General features: G+C 36.5%; 1 protein-coding gene across 3 annotated transcripts; it reads right to left on the bottom strand.

Annotated features, from left to right (window-relative positions):
* Window positions 1-1,272: 1,272 nt before the first annotated feature.
* On the bottom strand, window positions 1,273-17,037 carry flz (transmembrane serine protease filzig). Of its 3 annotated transcripts, none has more exons than XM_035862523.2 (8): window positions 16,220-17,037; window positions 10,261-10,342; window positions 4,536-7,105; window positions 3,552-4,020; window positions 2,922-3,108; window positions 2,570-2,835; window positions 2,342-2,496; window positions 1,273-2,059 (listed from the first exon to the last, which is right to left on the bottom strand). In XM_035862523.2, the coding sequence occupies exons 2-8, from the start codon at window positions 10,340-10,342 to the stop codon at window positions 1,898-1,900; spliced, it is 3,891 nt and encodes a 1,296-aa protein (XP_035718416.1). In that variant the 5' UTR covers window positions 16,220-17,037; the 3' UTR covers window positions 1,273-1,897. The 3 variants fall into 3 exon arrangements, with proteins under 3 accessions (XP_035718416.1, XP_035718415.1, XP_085517413.1); XM_035862522.2 differs by having other exon boundaries at window positions 4,536-7,108; XM_085661287.1 differs by lacking the exons at window positions 1,273-2,059; window positions 2,342-2,496; window positions 2,570-2,835 and having other exon boundaries at window positions 2,954-3,125; window positions 4,536-7,108.
* Between the last annotated feature and the right edge of the window lie 1,407 nt (window positions 17,038-18,444).

Below are 18,444 nucleotides of genomic sequence, written 5' to 3' on the forward strand. Positions count from 1 at the left end.
TGAATTGTTCATTCCATAAAGAGATCTGCGTTCCTTGCTTGGCCCAGATCAAATTCATCCAGCGGGTTAGTTTAGCGTGTAGGTGTTAAGCTAGCTCACCCCATCTCATTCTATCTCTCCCTCCCTCCCTTTCTCTCTCTCTCTTTTCCTCTTTCTACCTCTACCTTTATGTCTACCTCTATCTCTATCTCTATCTCTCTTACTCTTTCTTACTCCTTCTTTCACGTACTATCATCGTCTCTTTCTCTCTTGGTCGTATTGATCCAAAGTGTCCTGATGTTCCCAGCCGGGTGGTAGGTAGCTCCTGGTTTTACGTACATACTGGTTCCGCCCTGTATTACAGGTACCTTGCATTACGTATTCGTATACAACGCCAACAATTTACGTACTTGTATGGCAAAGGTGAAAAGAAAAGATATTATTTTATGAGAATTGCAATAGAAACATAGCAATGTTAGATGTCCATCTTTATTTATCTTCATTTTCTATTCTCCTTTTCTCTTCATTATTATTATTTTCACATTATTAATCCTGTTTCTTTCAACTACGTAATGTACCGATCAAGAACAGAACAAAGAAATATATTTTTAACCTATTTATTTTATCGAAAATTACGATTTACGTTCTTTTTATATTTACGTTCGTTCCTTACGTTATTTTCAAAAAGATATATTTTAATTGATAATTACAGTTATATTTATTTTTATAAAAAAAAAAAAAAAAAAAAAAAAAAAAAAAGAAAAAAAATCAAAGAATAATAAAATTCGTACAATTTAATTTCATTTTTCTTTAATAAAATCTAACTTAAAATGGTATACACTTTGCGAAATTAAAAGCCGAAAATACGTCTCGTTGATTTACAAGAACTGCCGAGCAAAGATTTTATCTACGTCTAGTCACGCAATGCGTTCTTTAGTCTGCGCTCTGATAAGTTGCATAATGTTCTATCGAGCGATTTTTTTCTCTTCAATTTTTTTTTGCCGCCTGCTACGAGATAACGATTCGAATTTAATTACCACGGGCTACCATTATTTTCACCGACTTAAACGTCAACTTTAAAAGTTGAAATCATTGTTGATAATTAAACGACCCTATCGAAGAACTTACCTTTGCAATTAATGAAATTATTGACTCGTGAACATTTGCATTTTTGATCTGTTTAAAGTTAATTGTTTGGAAAATTACAAACGAACGATCAAAGGAATTAATTTTTATTACTTTTGTATTTTTTATTTTTCCAATTACAATACATAAAAATCAGACATTGCATAAGATGGATGAATAAATGAGCCATTCTCGTATAAAAATGAGTTTAATAAATAACAGCTAACAATGAAATAAATAATGTTCGCATCGCATTAATTCTCATATAATATCTATATAATATATATCTGTGTGTGTGTGTGTGTGTATGTATATGTGTATGTATACGTATAGAGACAGATACACGTATATGTACATGGAACACGAGAACCAATTGCGCCGTGTCCTGGTAAAAATATCTTAAAGTGTACGATACGCGAAGGAAGAACGAAATAAAATTTCGCAAACTAAATGACACTGATTGTGAGTTCCACTTTTTCGGTTATCCTATCGAAGAAATTATATTGGATAGCGAAATTCAATTCGATAACGAAAAATTGTAAAGTCTCGTTCGGTGTCAGATAAAAAAAATAAAAAAAGGAAAGAAATATAAAGAAATAACCTTTTGTTCTTCTATAATTTCTCGCGTCGCACTAGTTGCAAAGGGGTAGTTAGGGGTAGGAAAGGGTCTTTTCCTTATTCGATATCGATCTTTCTATGCCGGGTGGGAAATAAATTAGACTTCCTTTGTACATTTATACAGGTGGCACGGGTAAATATCAGTGTCCTTGAGAAGAACGAAACATTCTTGACCTCAAACTCCAGTGATACTATGCAACCATGGCTTGAAATAAGTGGTTCTCATATAAACACCAGGCAAATACGGTGCGGCACATTTAATCCCATGAGATACCGTGCCAACTAACATCCATCTACCATCGGGTCGTTCCATTACCAGTGGACCACCGCTGTCACCCTGCAAATGATCGATCGATCGTATAAAATCCATCACTTGATTACGTTTATGTTCATTACTACATCTACTTTGAAATACGCTAGTCATCGTCCTTGTATCGTACGAGTTCTCGTAAAATGCAATCTCATAACTACCGCCACCTGACATTTGCTAGTTCATTAATCTATACTTCATAGCAACAATAAATACACCGACATATCCAATTACTTATGGATATTAATATAGAAGCAGATATACATCAAGGATATGATAAAATAAAATATTGAAGATTACTTAGCGTACCTCGCAAGAATCCTTTTGACCATTGGCATATCCAGCGCACAAGAAACTCTCTAAAATTAATTTTGAATGTCCAGCCGTTTGGAACATTTCTTGACAAACGGAATTCTCCATGATCGGCACTTGGACCTCTTGCAATACCGATGGTACACCACCGTCTGTACGAGATTTTTATTTAAAGGAAATAATTTTAATTGCTAATACGTAAGAAAACTAACGTGGGATACTTACTGTACTTCAATCTACCCCAACCAGTGACCGTAGCCATTCTGCCTGTAAAATCGACGTTATCGTCGGGCATGCAAATTGGTACGATGTGAGAATCGAATTGGACCGGTGATTCCAATTCGAGAAGGGCCAAATCATTTTCGAAGGTCGCTGGATCGTATCCCCTGTTAACGATAACTCGACGTACGTTCTTCGTTACGCTACGCTTCGATTCCAACTCTCCCGATATATCAAATTCACCGAAAACCGCTACGAGGGAAGCTAAAAATCTGTGTAAAGAAAAAAGAAAAAAAACAGCCCTGATGAAAAGAAAAGACAAATTTTCATTTTAAATCTGAATATTATGTCCAATTACCCTGGCTGACAATGTGCCGCAGTGATGACGTATTTGTCCGTGATAAGAACACCACCGCATTTATTTTTTGTAAAAAGTCCTAGCCACGTGGCTTCCCGAACCAATACCTGCCACGGCCATTCTCCAAACTGTGCACCCTTTCCACCAACTATTCTACCTGTCTTGATTAGAGGTTTTACCCCGCATTCTGTTGATAAAAGATGTCTACATATTAATTATCGACACGAGTTCACCTCTGTTATCAATTACGATGGAACTTAGATCATTCGGACGAATTCGTAAATACATATATTTGAATATAATGGAAAAAGACAAATGGATAATTCGGATAATCGATCTTTTTAATCTGATGAAACACAATACGAACTTTAACTATTCTGCATTTCTTATCCCTCTTGGCCAATATAATAATTTTTTCTTAAATCCGATAAAGTAAAAGGTAGTAAAAATAAATTAGTTGCGATAAAAGCTATATGGATTAACGGGAATTTAACACGAATAAGCGTGAACTTGCAAATTTATTATTCAGCCAAATAATATTCAGTTAATCTTTCAAGCGTATGCATTCACTTACCAGTGATGAGAAATATCTAGAAATAAGAGAAAATATATGGCAATAATGTGTCTTACGTGTACGAAAATCCGATGCTAGGGTGGTCGCGACATTCAAGGCACTGCTTTGCGTTGTATCGATCGAAACCTCTTCTACCTCCTCTTGAAGAATCGGCTCGGCCGTAGTTGTAGGTACAGTGCTTGGCTTTCTGTTTGGTTTCGTACGTTTTGTAGTGACCTGGGGCCTCTTCGTAGTAACCGTGGGCGTTGTCACAGATGGTCTCGGTTTCAAGGTCGTGGGTTTCGATGGACGAGGTTTCTCACCGGAAGATGGTCTCGACGTGCTTGGTCGTACATTAGGTCTTTTCGTAGTAACAGGTCTTTTAGTCGTAACCTGTGACGGTTTGACAGTCGTTGATGGTCTTCTAATAGGTTTTTTCGTCGTATTACCAGCAACTGTGGTGATTGGCCTCTTCGTTACCGACGTCGTAGTCGTCGTTGACGTCGTCGATCCGTTAGCGCGATTGTAGACGATGTCTTTGAGATCCTTAAATATTCACGCAAACAATTCGATTAGTTCTCTCTTACGGATTTTGTCCGAAGATTAGATTAAAGTTTAATTGAAATGCGCGCTTGGGTTCGTTAGAAGTTACATTAGTTCTCACTGAGCAAGAAATCTATTCCATTCTCAACGGTACACTAAAGTGAAAAGTAACAATTGCGCTTGATAGATCTACCAATTACAATTTGTGCCGAGCTAGATACCTTCTACATGTTTTATATTATCCTTTTTTTCTTACTCTATAGAAATCAGATAGTATCTTTCTCAAGTAACAATTCTCAAAGCTGGATAAACATTTCGTTTCAATTATTGTCTATATTCACGATATACGATAACAGATTAGTCAATAAGAATTGCGTCTTTCTTTTGATCAAGATTTTTCTTTTAATTACAGATCGATAGTACAGGATAACATGATTAAAGATCATAACTCGTTTATATACGTGGGAAGTAGAAATGAGTTTAGCTGAAAACTAAAAGCAAAAGTAATTTAGAATTACCTGGAAGTTACTCTGCAGAGACTCGACGATCTTGTTTACGAAGCTATCGACTTTGTTTGTGAGTAGAGCATCCTCGATGAACGTGGGAGTTGGTATATCATTCTCACTGATGATGTCGATATTTGGATAGCCTGTATGATTGAAAGTCTCGACGATCGTTGGCTTTTCTTGTTGAGACAAGGGCGTTGAAATATTTAAATTAGGATTTCTAACGGGTGGGAAATTGACGAGATCGTCAGGTGCCGGTGTTTCGTCGTCACAATGGACAATGGGTGCTGCAATTGGTGATGACGGAGTTGTAGATTTTAAAACGATAGTAACGCCTGGAGTATTTTCCGAGGAAACAACGTTATGAGTCGAAGGTTTCAAATGGAAACTTGGCTTTTTAGACCAGGGCAGTGCAGCCGTCCATGTCGTAGGTCTTCTTGTGGTCATCCTTTCTTCCAGACTCGTTTCGGCTACAAAAGCTTCGGTCGTAGTGTCGATATTATCAGGTAATTTCGTACTAGTGGTATCTTTGAGATTAACCGTGATATAACTAGTAGAAACTACGTGGTTGCTGTTGGTATCGACGTTGGATATGACAGTGCTGATGTTGTGAGTGATCATAGTAGAGACACTCGGTTTTTTCGTGCTAGCATTAACAGGTCTAATCGTTGAAGAAGTAGGCCTGGTCGAAGCAAAGATTGGCTTACTCGATCCATTAGACGGTTTCTTAGTTATCAAAGATTTTTGTGTAGTTTGGGTGACGTATTCCGTGCCGAGCGGACCCAAAACTATCACGGTCGGTGCCGGAGGATTTGTGGTTGGTCTCGAAGAATATGCAAAGCTGCTGGACGATCCATAAGTTAATGGGGTTGATGGAGGTCTCGAGGAATACGAATTGGACGTAGAGTAGGTAGGGTAATTAGTCTCCGTAGGAATGGTTTCGTAATTGTAATATGTAGATGGTTGTATTGGTTTATAAAAGATAGGAGTTGCTGTGGATAACGTAGTGATCGTAGGCTTTAACGTGGAAGATTGTAACGTGGATATCTTTAAAGTAGAAGCGTGTATCGAAGGTTTGAACGTCGATGGTTTCGTACTGGTAGGTTTCAAAGAGGAAATCTTGATCAATGAAGGTTTCGAAGTATCCTCTTTGTTCATCCAATTGTGAGCGATAGATATAGGCCCTTGCATGGTGACTGTCGTCTCTGCTCCTGGTGTAGTGTCGTTCAAGATAGAAATGATATGATTGATCGCTATTTCCTCTTTGTCAAGTATATCGTCCTTCTTGTTGCCCGATTGAACCTCGTAAGTAATCGTCGGTACTTTTATCATATCTTTGTCGCCATTTGTCGCGGTCATCGGAGTTGTGGCCACGCGTTTAACCGTGCTGTCAACTTCCGTTTCTTTGTGCTTCGTTAGTTTCTCATCTGTCGTGCTTGTCTTGTCAAAAGTACCGCTCAAATCCGAGTTAGGTGTCACGTTCAAGACCTTTTGCGTGTTCGTGTATGTTTGGGCTGCAACAGTTGATTCCATGTTGAAATTAGAGGATTTAAAGTCAGTGAACGTGATTGGCATCTCGGTTGTCGTGGAAGTAAATTGATCAGGGAATTTCACCCATTGCGTGGACTTTGTGCTACCTTCGTGTACTCTTGTCCGTTCGGTCAATGACTGTGTACTTTGCACCGTCGTTCTTTCCTCCATATTCCAATTGGAAGTAACGATTTTATTATCCGTAAAACGATTGATCGAAGAATCCGTGGTAGGTTTAAACAATTCATCCGGATTATGCGTCTCATTTAACATGGTACCATTCTCATTGAGTAATATCGTATCAGCAGAACTATGATTGTTATAACTCAATCCCTGAGAGAACAAAGCTGGTAACTGATCGACCGGATCAGCGATTTGAAGTACTTGATCTGGACTCAGCAACGTTGCAAGTGGATTCTCGACAATGGGATTATTATGAGTCTGAGCATTGTTGTTTTTGTCCGTATAAGAGAGTAATCCTGGAAGTTGTAAGCTATCCAGGATGGTTTGTTGTCCGAGAAGTGCAGGAAAATCATCTTCCAGCTGACTTATACCTGGTTGTAACGGAGGTACCTGAGGTTTCTCTGCATTCTCTAATTCATCATTACTATGTGATTCGGAAGTCGATGGATTAGAGTCGAACGTCGTTATTTTCGTGTAAGAAGTTTCTTCCTCGCCGAGATGATTCGAAACCCCAGAGGAATCGGTTTTTATGGTGTTACTAATCTGTTGCGGGATCGACATACCGATCGGTGTACCATCCGGATTTAAAAGAATCGGAATATCTGGCACGTGATCGATCTCCTCGAAATTCAATATGTTCTCCTTATTGGGTATTTTCTCCAAAGGTTCGTTAATTATATTTTTCGATGGTAATTGACAACACGCGCCAAAGAGGAAACCATCCATACAGGCGCCGACTACTTGGCCGTTCCGGCGTGTGCATTCGTAATTGAACATGCAAATTGCTGGTTCCTCCGAATTCGTTCGTGAGGGAATCGTCGGCTGGCACACCTTCGGCACTATTCTGTAACCCCCGAACAATCTTCGACCTGCTAACACGATTTTTATCTTAAAGTTTTAACATCGAAATCATTTTATTATGAAAATGGTCACCGGTAATTTTTCTATTTCCTTTTTAAACGTGTCAAAGTTATTTTTCGCTCGTGATCGTTTTGAAACAGAGCAACCTGTCGCCAGTTAAAGGTCTCCGATCATTTACATCTAATCAAAAAATTCTAAACGCCTGCAGCGATTAGTTCGAGTCCTGAACGAGAATGTGCATCGCACGCAAAATAAGTTTCGAGTATGGGTACTTGGCATTCGTACTTCATACATCAATGCAAATTACGATACGAATCCTAGACAGACTAGATTTAGTATGAATCTGATACTATTTGATTCTTGAGATTTTAACGAATTCGATGCGTGTTGCGACGAATTAACCGTTCTTCCATTGTCCTTGCACATCATAACGGGTAAATAGCGGTTCTCCCATCGTCTTCTAATTACTAAAGCCTTAAGTTTCTATTTAACGATCTCATTGCTAACGATCGTATTCTAATCAAACGAAAGATAATCGCTCATGATAGAAACCCTATGTAAATCAGGTCGCAATTGAAACTGAATTCCAGGTCGTTTCACGCTTGAAAGACGTATTGACCGATATAATCACTTATTTACACAATAATAGAGTCCAATGGATCGGGTTCTTTGATGGAAAGTAGCCATCGTTGATAAAGTTTTAACAATTACCTCGTCAACGCTGATACATGATGTGTAAAAATTTCCGTATAATTATACGGTATGGTCTTAAAATCGTTCATCCAGTAAATACGTGCCTTTTGCTTCTGTACTAGTATATGATGAGATTATAACGAAGATTAACTGCAAAACTACTTGCACAATACGATACGTTTGTGTCGTTTCGTTCAGCATTGACAAGAATCGGTCTGTGACAGACTAATAACACGATCTTTATTACTTATCTACGTCTGTCAAGAAGGTGTTGAAAAGAGATCGTTCGTGGCTGGCAAATCTAACATGTGCGGTATACTTGTATGTATATAACTGGGCACGATGGTTATGCTCAGATGACTAAGGGGCATAGACGAGCAAGCATGTAGGCTTCGCACGTGCCTTATACGTCTACATACTACCGATATGATGACCTACTCCGCGAATCGTCCGTATTGCTCGTCCGGATCCTTGCACCGTTCCAGATTTTTTTGTATTTCGCGCTTGTGCGCTCTTACGTAGGGACGTAGAACCGTGTCACTAGTAATGCAGTAACAGAGAGGATAGAAAAGTCAGTTTACTCGAACGTGTGGGATCGGGTTTTGCTTACATCAAAGAAATTGCTGCCAGGTTAATAAGAAGCCAATAAGAATGTACGTGTTGATCGTTTTGCGTAAAAGAAATGCCTGAAAGAAAATCGTTTCTGTTATATATATCTCTCCATCTCTATCATTCTTATTATCTCGTCATCGTCATTTAGGACAAAATAGAGTTCTACGAAAAATGCGAATTCTCAACTCGTTTAATAATTGACCAATGAGTTAGACTCAGGCTCTTGGACATGCAATTACTATTAATCACTAGACACGGACAACGTATCCGTGTGAAGGAGGAAAAAGAAGGATAACGAGGAGATCGTTGATTCTTTTCGCTTCGCACGATCGATGATGAGAGATCCTGTTTCGAGTTTCACTTGACCGCATAAAAACCAAATCGGCCGGTATTAAATTCATTACTATTAATTTCAGGCTTCGTTCACGTTCGAAATCGGTCGTGGATAAAGAGAAATACTTCGTTAACTTATTTACTCGTAGCTTATTAGTTGTTTCCTCATATCGCTTTGTGTGTCCCGAATAAATAAATTCATCTTTCAAATTGATTGATCATAAATCAAGGTGCTCTGTAAATTGATAAATTATGATAGTTAATGATATAAAGATTACCGTAGAGATCTTTAAGAAAGTCTTCCTACAAAAGAAATTGGTATAAAGTTCGTATTAAATCGATATTTAATTTCTTATTTAAATATATCTGCTATAAATTATATAAAATTATCCAAATTCTCGACATATATACGTTACATTCAAAGTACCATCATCAAATACCGTTGTTTCTCATGACACGGATCAACGCGTGAAAGTGGAGAAAGGTGAAATTTTCGATAGAGGAACGAACAGTCCGACAGTTAATAGTAGATATCACATATAGCATATACTTATTTCTGAGTATTTTAATTTCCATAATATTTTCATGCAGAAATAAATATATGTACATCTAAATAAATATATACATATATATATACATATATATATTTTTTTTTATCTCTGTTAAAAGGAATTATAACTTTTGGACAATTTTCTAAAATATCCGAGTACCTCGCACGCATTCAGAACATTAAATTCTCTATATACACGTTTTTATAACTTCTCTCGGCAAAAGATCGTGCCACTTTAAAATGAGATCTTAAACGGTTGCTATACCTTCAGCATGCATAAGTAGCTTCTCGAAATGGAATAGGTATACGCGAATACTTGCAAAGAAGCGTAGGTATACTCGACTTTCGAAGGAGAATAAGAGACGGGAAGTAGAATTTGGTGTCACGTGTCGACGACGACAACAACGATGAATAGAGAGGTAAGAGAGGATATTTTCGTAACTCAAAGTACAACGAAGTTGAGAAAGTGGATATTTAAAAGAGAAAAAAAATGGATAAATAAAAAAAAAAAAAGAGTAAGTAGAAATTGGTGTCATTATTGACTATTTAATGTACACCTTCACGGATAAACCACAACAAATTTGCATATCTTCTGCAGTCGTAATATTTCTTCTTTTCTAATAGTTTCCTTTTAAACCACAGAAAGCTTGTATTTCAAATAATACCAAATGAGTATCCATTTAATTTCACGGGTTATTTCGGTGTATTATCCTACAGAGAAAGAGAGAAAGAAAGAGAGAATTTGAAATTCTTGCGTATAAATCATTCAGCAAATAACAATGAGAATGTTTTCATAATTTATCATATAATAATAAATATTTAATGTTACGACAGTATTAATATTAAAATATTCACCTGTAAATATTTTCTTTATTATTACTCGTGATACCAAACGGAGTTAACTAAATAGAATAAGTCCTTAGGAAGAAATAATTTTCTTATAGAAAATATAGTTATATGCGAGATGACTATTACCTTTATTTTGAGATGCATTGGAGAAGGCAGACGTCGAAACCAGGAAGGCGAAAAATAGACAAAGATTAGTTCCAGTAGCCATCTGTGAACACAAAGAGTCGGCATGGATTTTATAAATTGACAAAAAAAGAGATCATGTTAATTGTTGTTAATTTAAATGGACGACAGAGCGTATGAAAGAGGTCAGAAGAATTTAAAACTGTGTCTTCATAGACGCATCTCGCGAGAAATTTCACGATTAGTTTATGTTTTCTCGATTGAAATTATTACGACCCTATGAAAGTGATCCGTCTTACGTAACAATCTTTTTTCATACTCTTTCCTTTTTGTTTTGTTGTAATTTTAACAACAAGTGCATCGGTACGCAATGAGAAATAGCCGCTACGTCGATCTAATTCTCGGCTTCGCTTAGCGGAGATCGACGTGCTTGTCCGTCCGTAATAACGGTACAAGAATATCGACTCCAGTATGCGACGCGGAAACTGGAAATCGGAAGGTGACAACCTGACGTACTCATTGAGTATCAAGAATTCCAATCTCTCTTCGATAACAAAATTATCGAAAAAATTAGTCATTTAAAATCATTAGTCTGCAAATATCTTAATGTCAATCATACAAAATTATAATGTTTAATATATTCAACTGTTAAGTATGTCTATTGTAATTTATTCTACGCTTTATTCATTATTAGGTTTTTACATGTAAATATATATAATGTGATGAATAAATTATTCTCTTTCTCTCTACGTATATATATATATATATATATATATATATATATATATATATATATCCACCCCTTTATCCTCTATATATTATACGTAACTAATACAATTGGTTCTTCCTTTATTCTTCAAATATTAAAAAATATATATATTTTTTTTTTATTTGAAATACGCGCATAAGTTGATGTTATAAAACATTTTTTGACAAATTAAGTATTATAAACTTTTCTTTAAAAAAAATCTTTTCTTTAATAGCATATCGTCTATTAAATACCGAAACAATCATAAATTAGAAGATGGAATTTTGATCATCGATCGTTGATAAAACCTGGTCCATGAAACTTGGCCAAGGTCTACGAAAATCTTTTGAAAGGCCTGGACCACATTTCGTCGTCTCTCTCCCTCTCGAATCTCTTCTCGAAAAGTATCGGCTCGTTCGTACACGCATACGGACAAATGAGTCTTTCCACGCGTACAAAATCCCGTTATATTCATCGGACGAGCAGAGTGGCTCATTACAGTCCTCGTACGTTTACGATGCTCACATATATAGTAGATAGAAACACGGTAGAAGATGAGAATGACTGAAAGAGAAGCCAAGAAAATACATGGAAAGATTGGATTTTAATAGTCGTAAAAATAATTCGATGAATTCTTAAAAAGACTGGCATGCTAATTGATCACCGCTAACCTAATTCCCTTCTCTCTTTCTTTCTCTCCATCCCTCTCTCTCTCTCTTTCTACTTATTTTATATTGCATATTTGGAAAAATCAACTCCATTACACCTTTTTTTGTTAGTTAAATAGTCAATTCGAATTCATTTTATGAAATATTAAGCGTCAATGATATAGGTATAGGTCTCATGTAGCACGCGTTATTTCTTTTCTGGGTGACCATTTCACGTTAATGAAAAACTTAATTTTTTTTTAATTTAATTATACCCTACGTGCCGCTCTGATTTTTCACGCAAACCGTTAAGCCGATTCGTTTACGCGCGTGTGAATACCCCCGTCATTAACTCTCTTTTGCACTTAGTAAATCAAAAATTAAAATGTTTAAGTATATCTTAAGTATATAGAAGACGAGTCATAGTTAATAGATATTCTAATAGATACATTTGTTAATTAAAAAATTAATATTTCTGTGATTCGTTATAAAATTTAATTAAATACATTTTCAATGGCGATAAAACATTAAACGAACTTTATCTTATGTTCGAAGACACAAGATGTCGTACATACATAGATATCTAAATCGAGTTAGAAGATTCTTAAACGATTTAACACTCGTTTCCTTTCGTTCTCTCTTTTGTTACGCGCGTGTACGAACGCGCGTAAATGTTCACGCGTGAGCACACGGAAGTCACTTTCCTTCAAAGTGTTTCGTTTCATTCAGCATTCTCCCGTTTCACGTTGCTAGTAGTATCGATTGCAACAAATCAAACCATATTAGAAGATGATCCAAAACAAATCCTTGATCGTTAATTTCATCATTAGAGTATAGTAATCGTTTGGAAAAAAGTTAGTTCGTAATTATTCGTAAAAAATTTTAATTCGTCGCACGAATTTCAGGAACATTTGTCATTTAATAATAATAATGATAATGATAGTAATAAAAAGAAAAAAAGAGAGAGAGAAAGGGAGAGAGAGAGAGAGAGAGACAGAGAGAAAAAGGAAGATCGTACGATGTACCTATCGTGTCGTGTCTTGTTCGCCCTGTCAGAACTTTCAGGATATTCAAGAAAAGGAATCGAAAGAGTCGAGTAGGGACGGTGTCGGTGATTCGAAAATTCTTCCGCGTTCATTGGCCGTTCGTCAATAGGAACAACGTAAGAGGAGAGCGTGCACAGGTGCGTGCATGTTCACTCAAACTATACGCATGTACGTCTTTTTCTTTTTCTTTTTCTCTTGACAATTTACTCGCTCATCTCTCGAGCACTCGAGCATATCACAAACACTTGGAGAAAGCTCAGTTCGGTGGCATCACTTGATTGTTAGATCTGGGTGACCGGATTAGTTTACCCTCGAGACTTCTTCGAGTCATCGGAGCTCTGGACGTCGGATCTCGGAAGTCATGTTAATTAATTAATTAATAAAAAATTGTTAAAAACGTAAAGATCAATATCACAGAGAATATCAGTGAATAAAATAAATCAAATTGTGATCGTAAGACATTTTTTCAAGAAAATCTCACGAATCGTTAAAATACAAAATGAAAGATCAAAACGACACAAAAGAAAACTATATGAGAAATTCTATTACGACTATCGTTCTGTTACAATTCAAAGTATATACAATAGAGAATGCAATGAATAGAGGAAAAATAAGGAGCGTTTGTGTTATTCTACGAGTACATCAGTACGATCTTTTTGTCGTTAATGTTTCTTTCAAACGTCGTATCCTCCTTTTTTTCTTTTTTTCTTTTTTCTTTTTTTTTCTTTTTTTTTTTTTTTTTTTTTTTTATTCCTTTTCGCTAAGGAACGATCGCCTATAGAGAAACTCGGTGTTCCATTAGTCGACGTTCTTCGTAGGTACTACTATCGGTCGACCTCGTTTCCTTCGTAAAGGAGTCACAATCATCCTTCTTCCGTTCAATTTGCAAATTCTGTTTCACTTGGAACGTCGCAAGAAATTCCATCAGCGGAAATTATCGAAAAGAAAAAAAAATATTGGTAAGAATTGGAATATTCTATGGGCGGTTCATTGATTAGTATGGAAAAAAAAGAAAAAATAAATAATCAATGGAATCAATTCGTTTTCTTAATCAATTTTTATATAAAAATCATATAACAAAGTTATATTAATTTCATACATTTAATTATTTAATGCGATGCAGTTGTAAAGACGTGTTAAAAGTTCTTCTCGGAAAATGAATAATTTAATTATATAGTCATAGATGAAACATCATGTTTTAGTACAGATAAAAATTAGAAAAGACACGATATAAGAGAATAAACTCCGATGAGAAAAGGATAAGTAAATCGAGGCGGTACTCGCGTGAAAGAGATTTTGTTCTTCCTTTGCTTTCACTCGGAGATTTAACGACACATTACGGGCTCGATCGTTCGTGCAAAACCGATCGGCATTCGCGCAAGTTAGTTCGACTTGAATGCATCGAACGAAACGTGCACGAGCGAAGAGGATCGCATTCCTCCTTCTTCTTCTCTCTTGTCATGAAAGTGATAGTACGTGGATGATTATACGGGGCTAAACTTTTCTCTTCTTATCGAGGCCAAAGGAGAAAGACGAAGTTGAAGAGGAAAGAGAAGATGAGAATCAACACGTTCATCGTTATGTTAAGGTCGAAGGTGATTAGGACACTCAGAGGTTTTTGCTGATTTAAATTTAAAATAATATCCTCAAATATTCTATATCTAACCTGCTCATGCATTTGATTATTTATCGATTATTTATTTCCCGTAACTTAAGAAATGTTACTATTTATGTTTTAGGGTTACATTTAACAATTGAAATTTTTAAGTAACCACATTTGCATTGTATATAAATTTATGCTAAATCGATTCGACAATGATCCATATTCATTGAAATACTAAATTGGAATAAGTGACGTTGATATAACCCGTTAGCACGTTAACCATTCCGCACCATTGAGGCAAGCCTAAGTTGGATGAACGTTGAGAGAACCTATCTACATATGCGTTTACGATAGATTTACGAGCTACTGTGAGGTCAACGTGAAAAATCAATGTAGCTTTAGCTGAATGTAAAATCCATGGCCCGCATTTTCCAGAAGCCTCGGTACATCTTTCCAAGACGTTTTAACTTTTTACCGAGTAATCGAAATAATGTCAAATTCACGAAGCAGCAGTATGCCGTTTAAAATGGAGTTATGTAAACGCAAAGACGTACCTAAGTACACAGATCCTTTCAAGAAACTAACGTTTACATTTCGAGGCAATAAGTGAGAAATTTCGATCTACCATGTTAATTTTCGTTTTGCTCTTTTCTTTCCTTTTTTTTTACAACGAGTCGTCGACACCGTGCTTTAAAAAATGTCGAGTACGTGAGAACGTTTTTCTTAAAAAGATCACCAATGATGTATGCTCTTAAATAATATGTGAAAAAAATCAATTAATTATAATTGGGCTCTTAGAAAATCTTCTTTAATAGCATGAATATCGAGACAGTTCTCAAAGATCAATTGTTCGGAAAGATAGATGATTATAAAGAAAGTTTGAATAAAAAAAAACAAAAAAAAAAAAAAAGAAAATAAAGGGGATACGACGATGAAGCAATGAAGCATGCCGAATGATATCCTCCATGTTTATATCGAAACACCTCGTTTTATTACGGACCAAAGTCGGAAAGCCAGCTTTCTCCTGGCTTCACGATCAGGCTGGCCCCTGCCAACGATCTCATCGATTCCCGATTGTGTCCTGGTTTCGATAAACAACCAGACAATTCTTCCGCAATTTTTTTCGTTGTCTTCGTTCTTTCGTTCGTACTCGAAAAAAAAAAGGGAATCGAGGAGCTTTGAAGTGACCATAAGGACGTGATCAAAATTATTTCAATAATGACAGTAAAGATATTATTAACAACAAAGAGACTTAAAGAAAACGTGAAATATGAAAAATAATAAATATGCCCTGTATCTTTAGAGAAAGAAATTACGTTAAAAAGAGAGAGAGAGAGAGAGAGAAAGAAAGAGGAATGCCATAACGTATTATTACATCTTAGGAACGTTAGGAATGATCATTTAAAGTAATGACGGAAAGATACATTAATGAATGTTCATTCCGTTGTAATTACGGCTCGCGAACCAAAAAGAACATAGAAAACATCGCGCAGATTCGCGTTCGATATAACGATCGGCACGCGTCAATTATAAATAGCGATCGAAAGTTCATCGTCGTATTTTGCAACGAAAATTAATCTCTTTCATGAAAAAATCGACATACCGTGTATAGTTCGATCAATGTTCTTTCGATACGATTATATCGATTGCAGACGATTGCACGAATATTTTTGTCACGATTAACCCTCACGTTGAATCAAAAGCCGTAAGATTAAATCTCGTTTAATGAGAATTGAATGAGAGTAAATGCAATCGATGTTGATAATTATCATAAATAATTACATCTTATCAAATGAATTATTTAATTTAGACAATTTGTCGAATATCCTGTCAAATAAGAGAATTGAATATACATTATAATTACGTTAATTTTTATAAAGGAAAGATAGATATTTAAAAAAAATGTCATGTCACTCACCGTGCAGTGCAATAATTGTTTGCAACTGTCTGCCTTTTAAGAACGTTTCATAACTCTTTCTTGGCACTCGTAAAGAAATCCTCTCGTAGCTGTCACCTCGAAGAAGGAACCGTGAATAGTTCTTCTCGACGGAGATCGCGGATGGTTTTCTCTCTCTTTTTCTCTTTCTTTCTCTCTCTCTCTCTCTCTCTCTCTTGACGTTTTCCTTTCCGAGTTGTCAAGGTCACTTCTTGGACTCTATCCTCTTCCTTTACCTTTGGCACTTCTTCACTCAATTTTTACCGTACCTTCTCTCTTCAACTACTTTTCCTTGACTTAGCTCGTAGAAGGGTCACGTTTACATTAGTTCCACGTCCACGTGAATAGAAACTTGGATGAATACGATCGAGATTCCAGCACAGATCCGAACGAGAATTAATTCGATTTGTCATCGACGAAAATTCTTTCGAAAGAAAAAAGAGAAACGAAGTAAAAAGAAAAATCGATGAACTTGTGACACTGTTCGACGGACAAAAAGCGAAAGAAAAAGAGGAAGAAAGAGAAACAGAGAGAGAGAGAGAGAGAGAGAGAGAGAGAGAGAGAGAGAAAGAGGGAAAGAGAGAGAGAGAGAGAAAAAGAAAGATATATAAAAGAGGGAAAGAATCTTTTGAATCGGTTCCTGGGTGATCGTCCACAAGAGCACCGATTAGCTTATCGCGCACTATTGACCATCCGGGCAGTGAACTGGATGGTACCTGTCCGTTGTACCCCGTGCCACGGCATGTGCTGGAATCGCGTGGCAATGTCACGAGCGGCGCCTTGGAAAACGCGACTGAGGATGGTGGTGGACGTCGCAAGGAGAATGGTGATGTTGATGGTGGTGGTAACAGGCCCAGAGTGGTGGGATAAACTTTGAGAAGTAGGGGAGAGAGGGTTAGTTAAGAATATATATGAGGAAGAAGACGATTGCTCTTGGAGAAAGGTAGGAAAAGGAGAAGAAGAAAGAAAGCAGGTAAAATGGAAGGAGAAGACGATCGGAAGAGTGGGAGAGAGAACGAGAAAGAGAGCAAGAGAAACCAAAGTGGGCCAGTGGCCAGGTCACGTGGAGAAGAACGGGGCCCAGCGTGCACGACACCGACACACTGTCCTACTCATCGCAACGTCCACGCAACCTCCACCTTCCGCTCGTCTCTATCCATTCAGGAAACGTTTCACTATGTTCAGACCCCACGTCCTCGGCCTATGTTCCTCGTCTTTTCTCGCTTTCGACTCCTCTCGACACCATCTCAACTTCCTTGTTTGCAATCCTAATTCAAACCTGTACATTCAAGACAACCCGGATGATCTTTATCAATTTCTTTTTCTTTTTTCGTTCATAATATATGATTATAGGTATCTTTCTAGAAGATTAGTTGAGGAACAATACGTTGCAAAAATAATGTGATTCGAAATTGTATATAAAAAGGAAGCGTGTATATATATATATATATATATATATATATATATAAATATACATATATTTATATTATACTTTCTATTCCATGTGCAGTCATTCGCAATATACCTTTCTATTTCACTTGAAATTTACGTGACTTCAACGAAAGTCTAACGTAAATTATATTTCTTCGAGAAAAAGAGAGAGAGAGAAATTAGTATAATTAATTTACTGAATAATAACTAGTTCAATTTGCAACGAGCTCAATACGTATCTGGAATGAACTGTCGAATGATAAAATATTGCGAACATTCTAACAATGGGGAGACATCGTTGTAAATTCTAATTGGCTTCAGGGAGTTGAATTTCTCTTCATTTTGGAGTCACACCAGCGAACCATGTCGATTTCTTTTAACTAATTGTGACCTCGTCGCAACGAGTATCATATAGAATTATCATATGTACGATAGCGGTCTTCACATTTTGTGCACCAGCTGCGTCGTCAGATTAATATCTCGCCATGAATATCGGGCACAATCGTCATGGGGTACAAAGTTATATTAACTTTCTAACGCCTAGCTAAGCAATTTACGTCCAACAATTTTGAAGAAAAAAGAGAGAGAGAGAGAGAGCATAGAGCAGACCTTTGACATTTATCTCGCATCTTCGTATTACGCTTTCTGATACACATATATAGGGTGATTCCTTGTTTAAAAATAAGTTCAAGTTTTTCCATATAATGCTTTATTTCTGAAAAATGTTATTTATGATCTGCAGATCATATGCAGATATATAAAATTCGTAAGACTCT

Source organism: Vespa mandarinia, chromosome 14 (assembly GCF_050613455.1).
Source record: "Vespa mandarinia isolate Hongniang chromosome 14, ASM5061345v1, whole genome shotgun sequence".
Taxonomy (NCBI): Eukaryota; Metazoa; Arthropoda; class Insecta; order Hymenoptera; family Vespidae; genus Vespa; species Vespa mandarinia.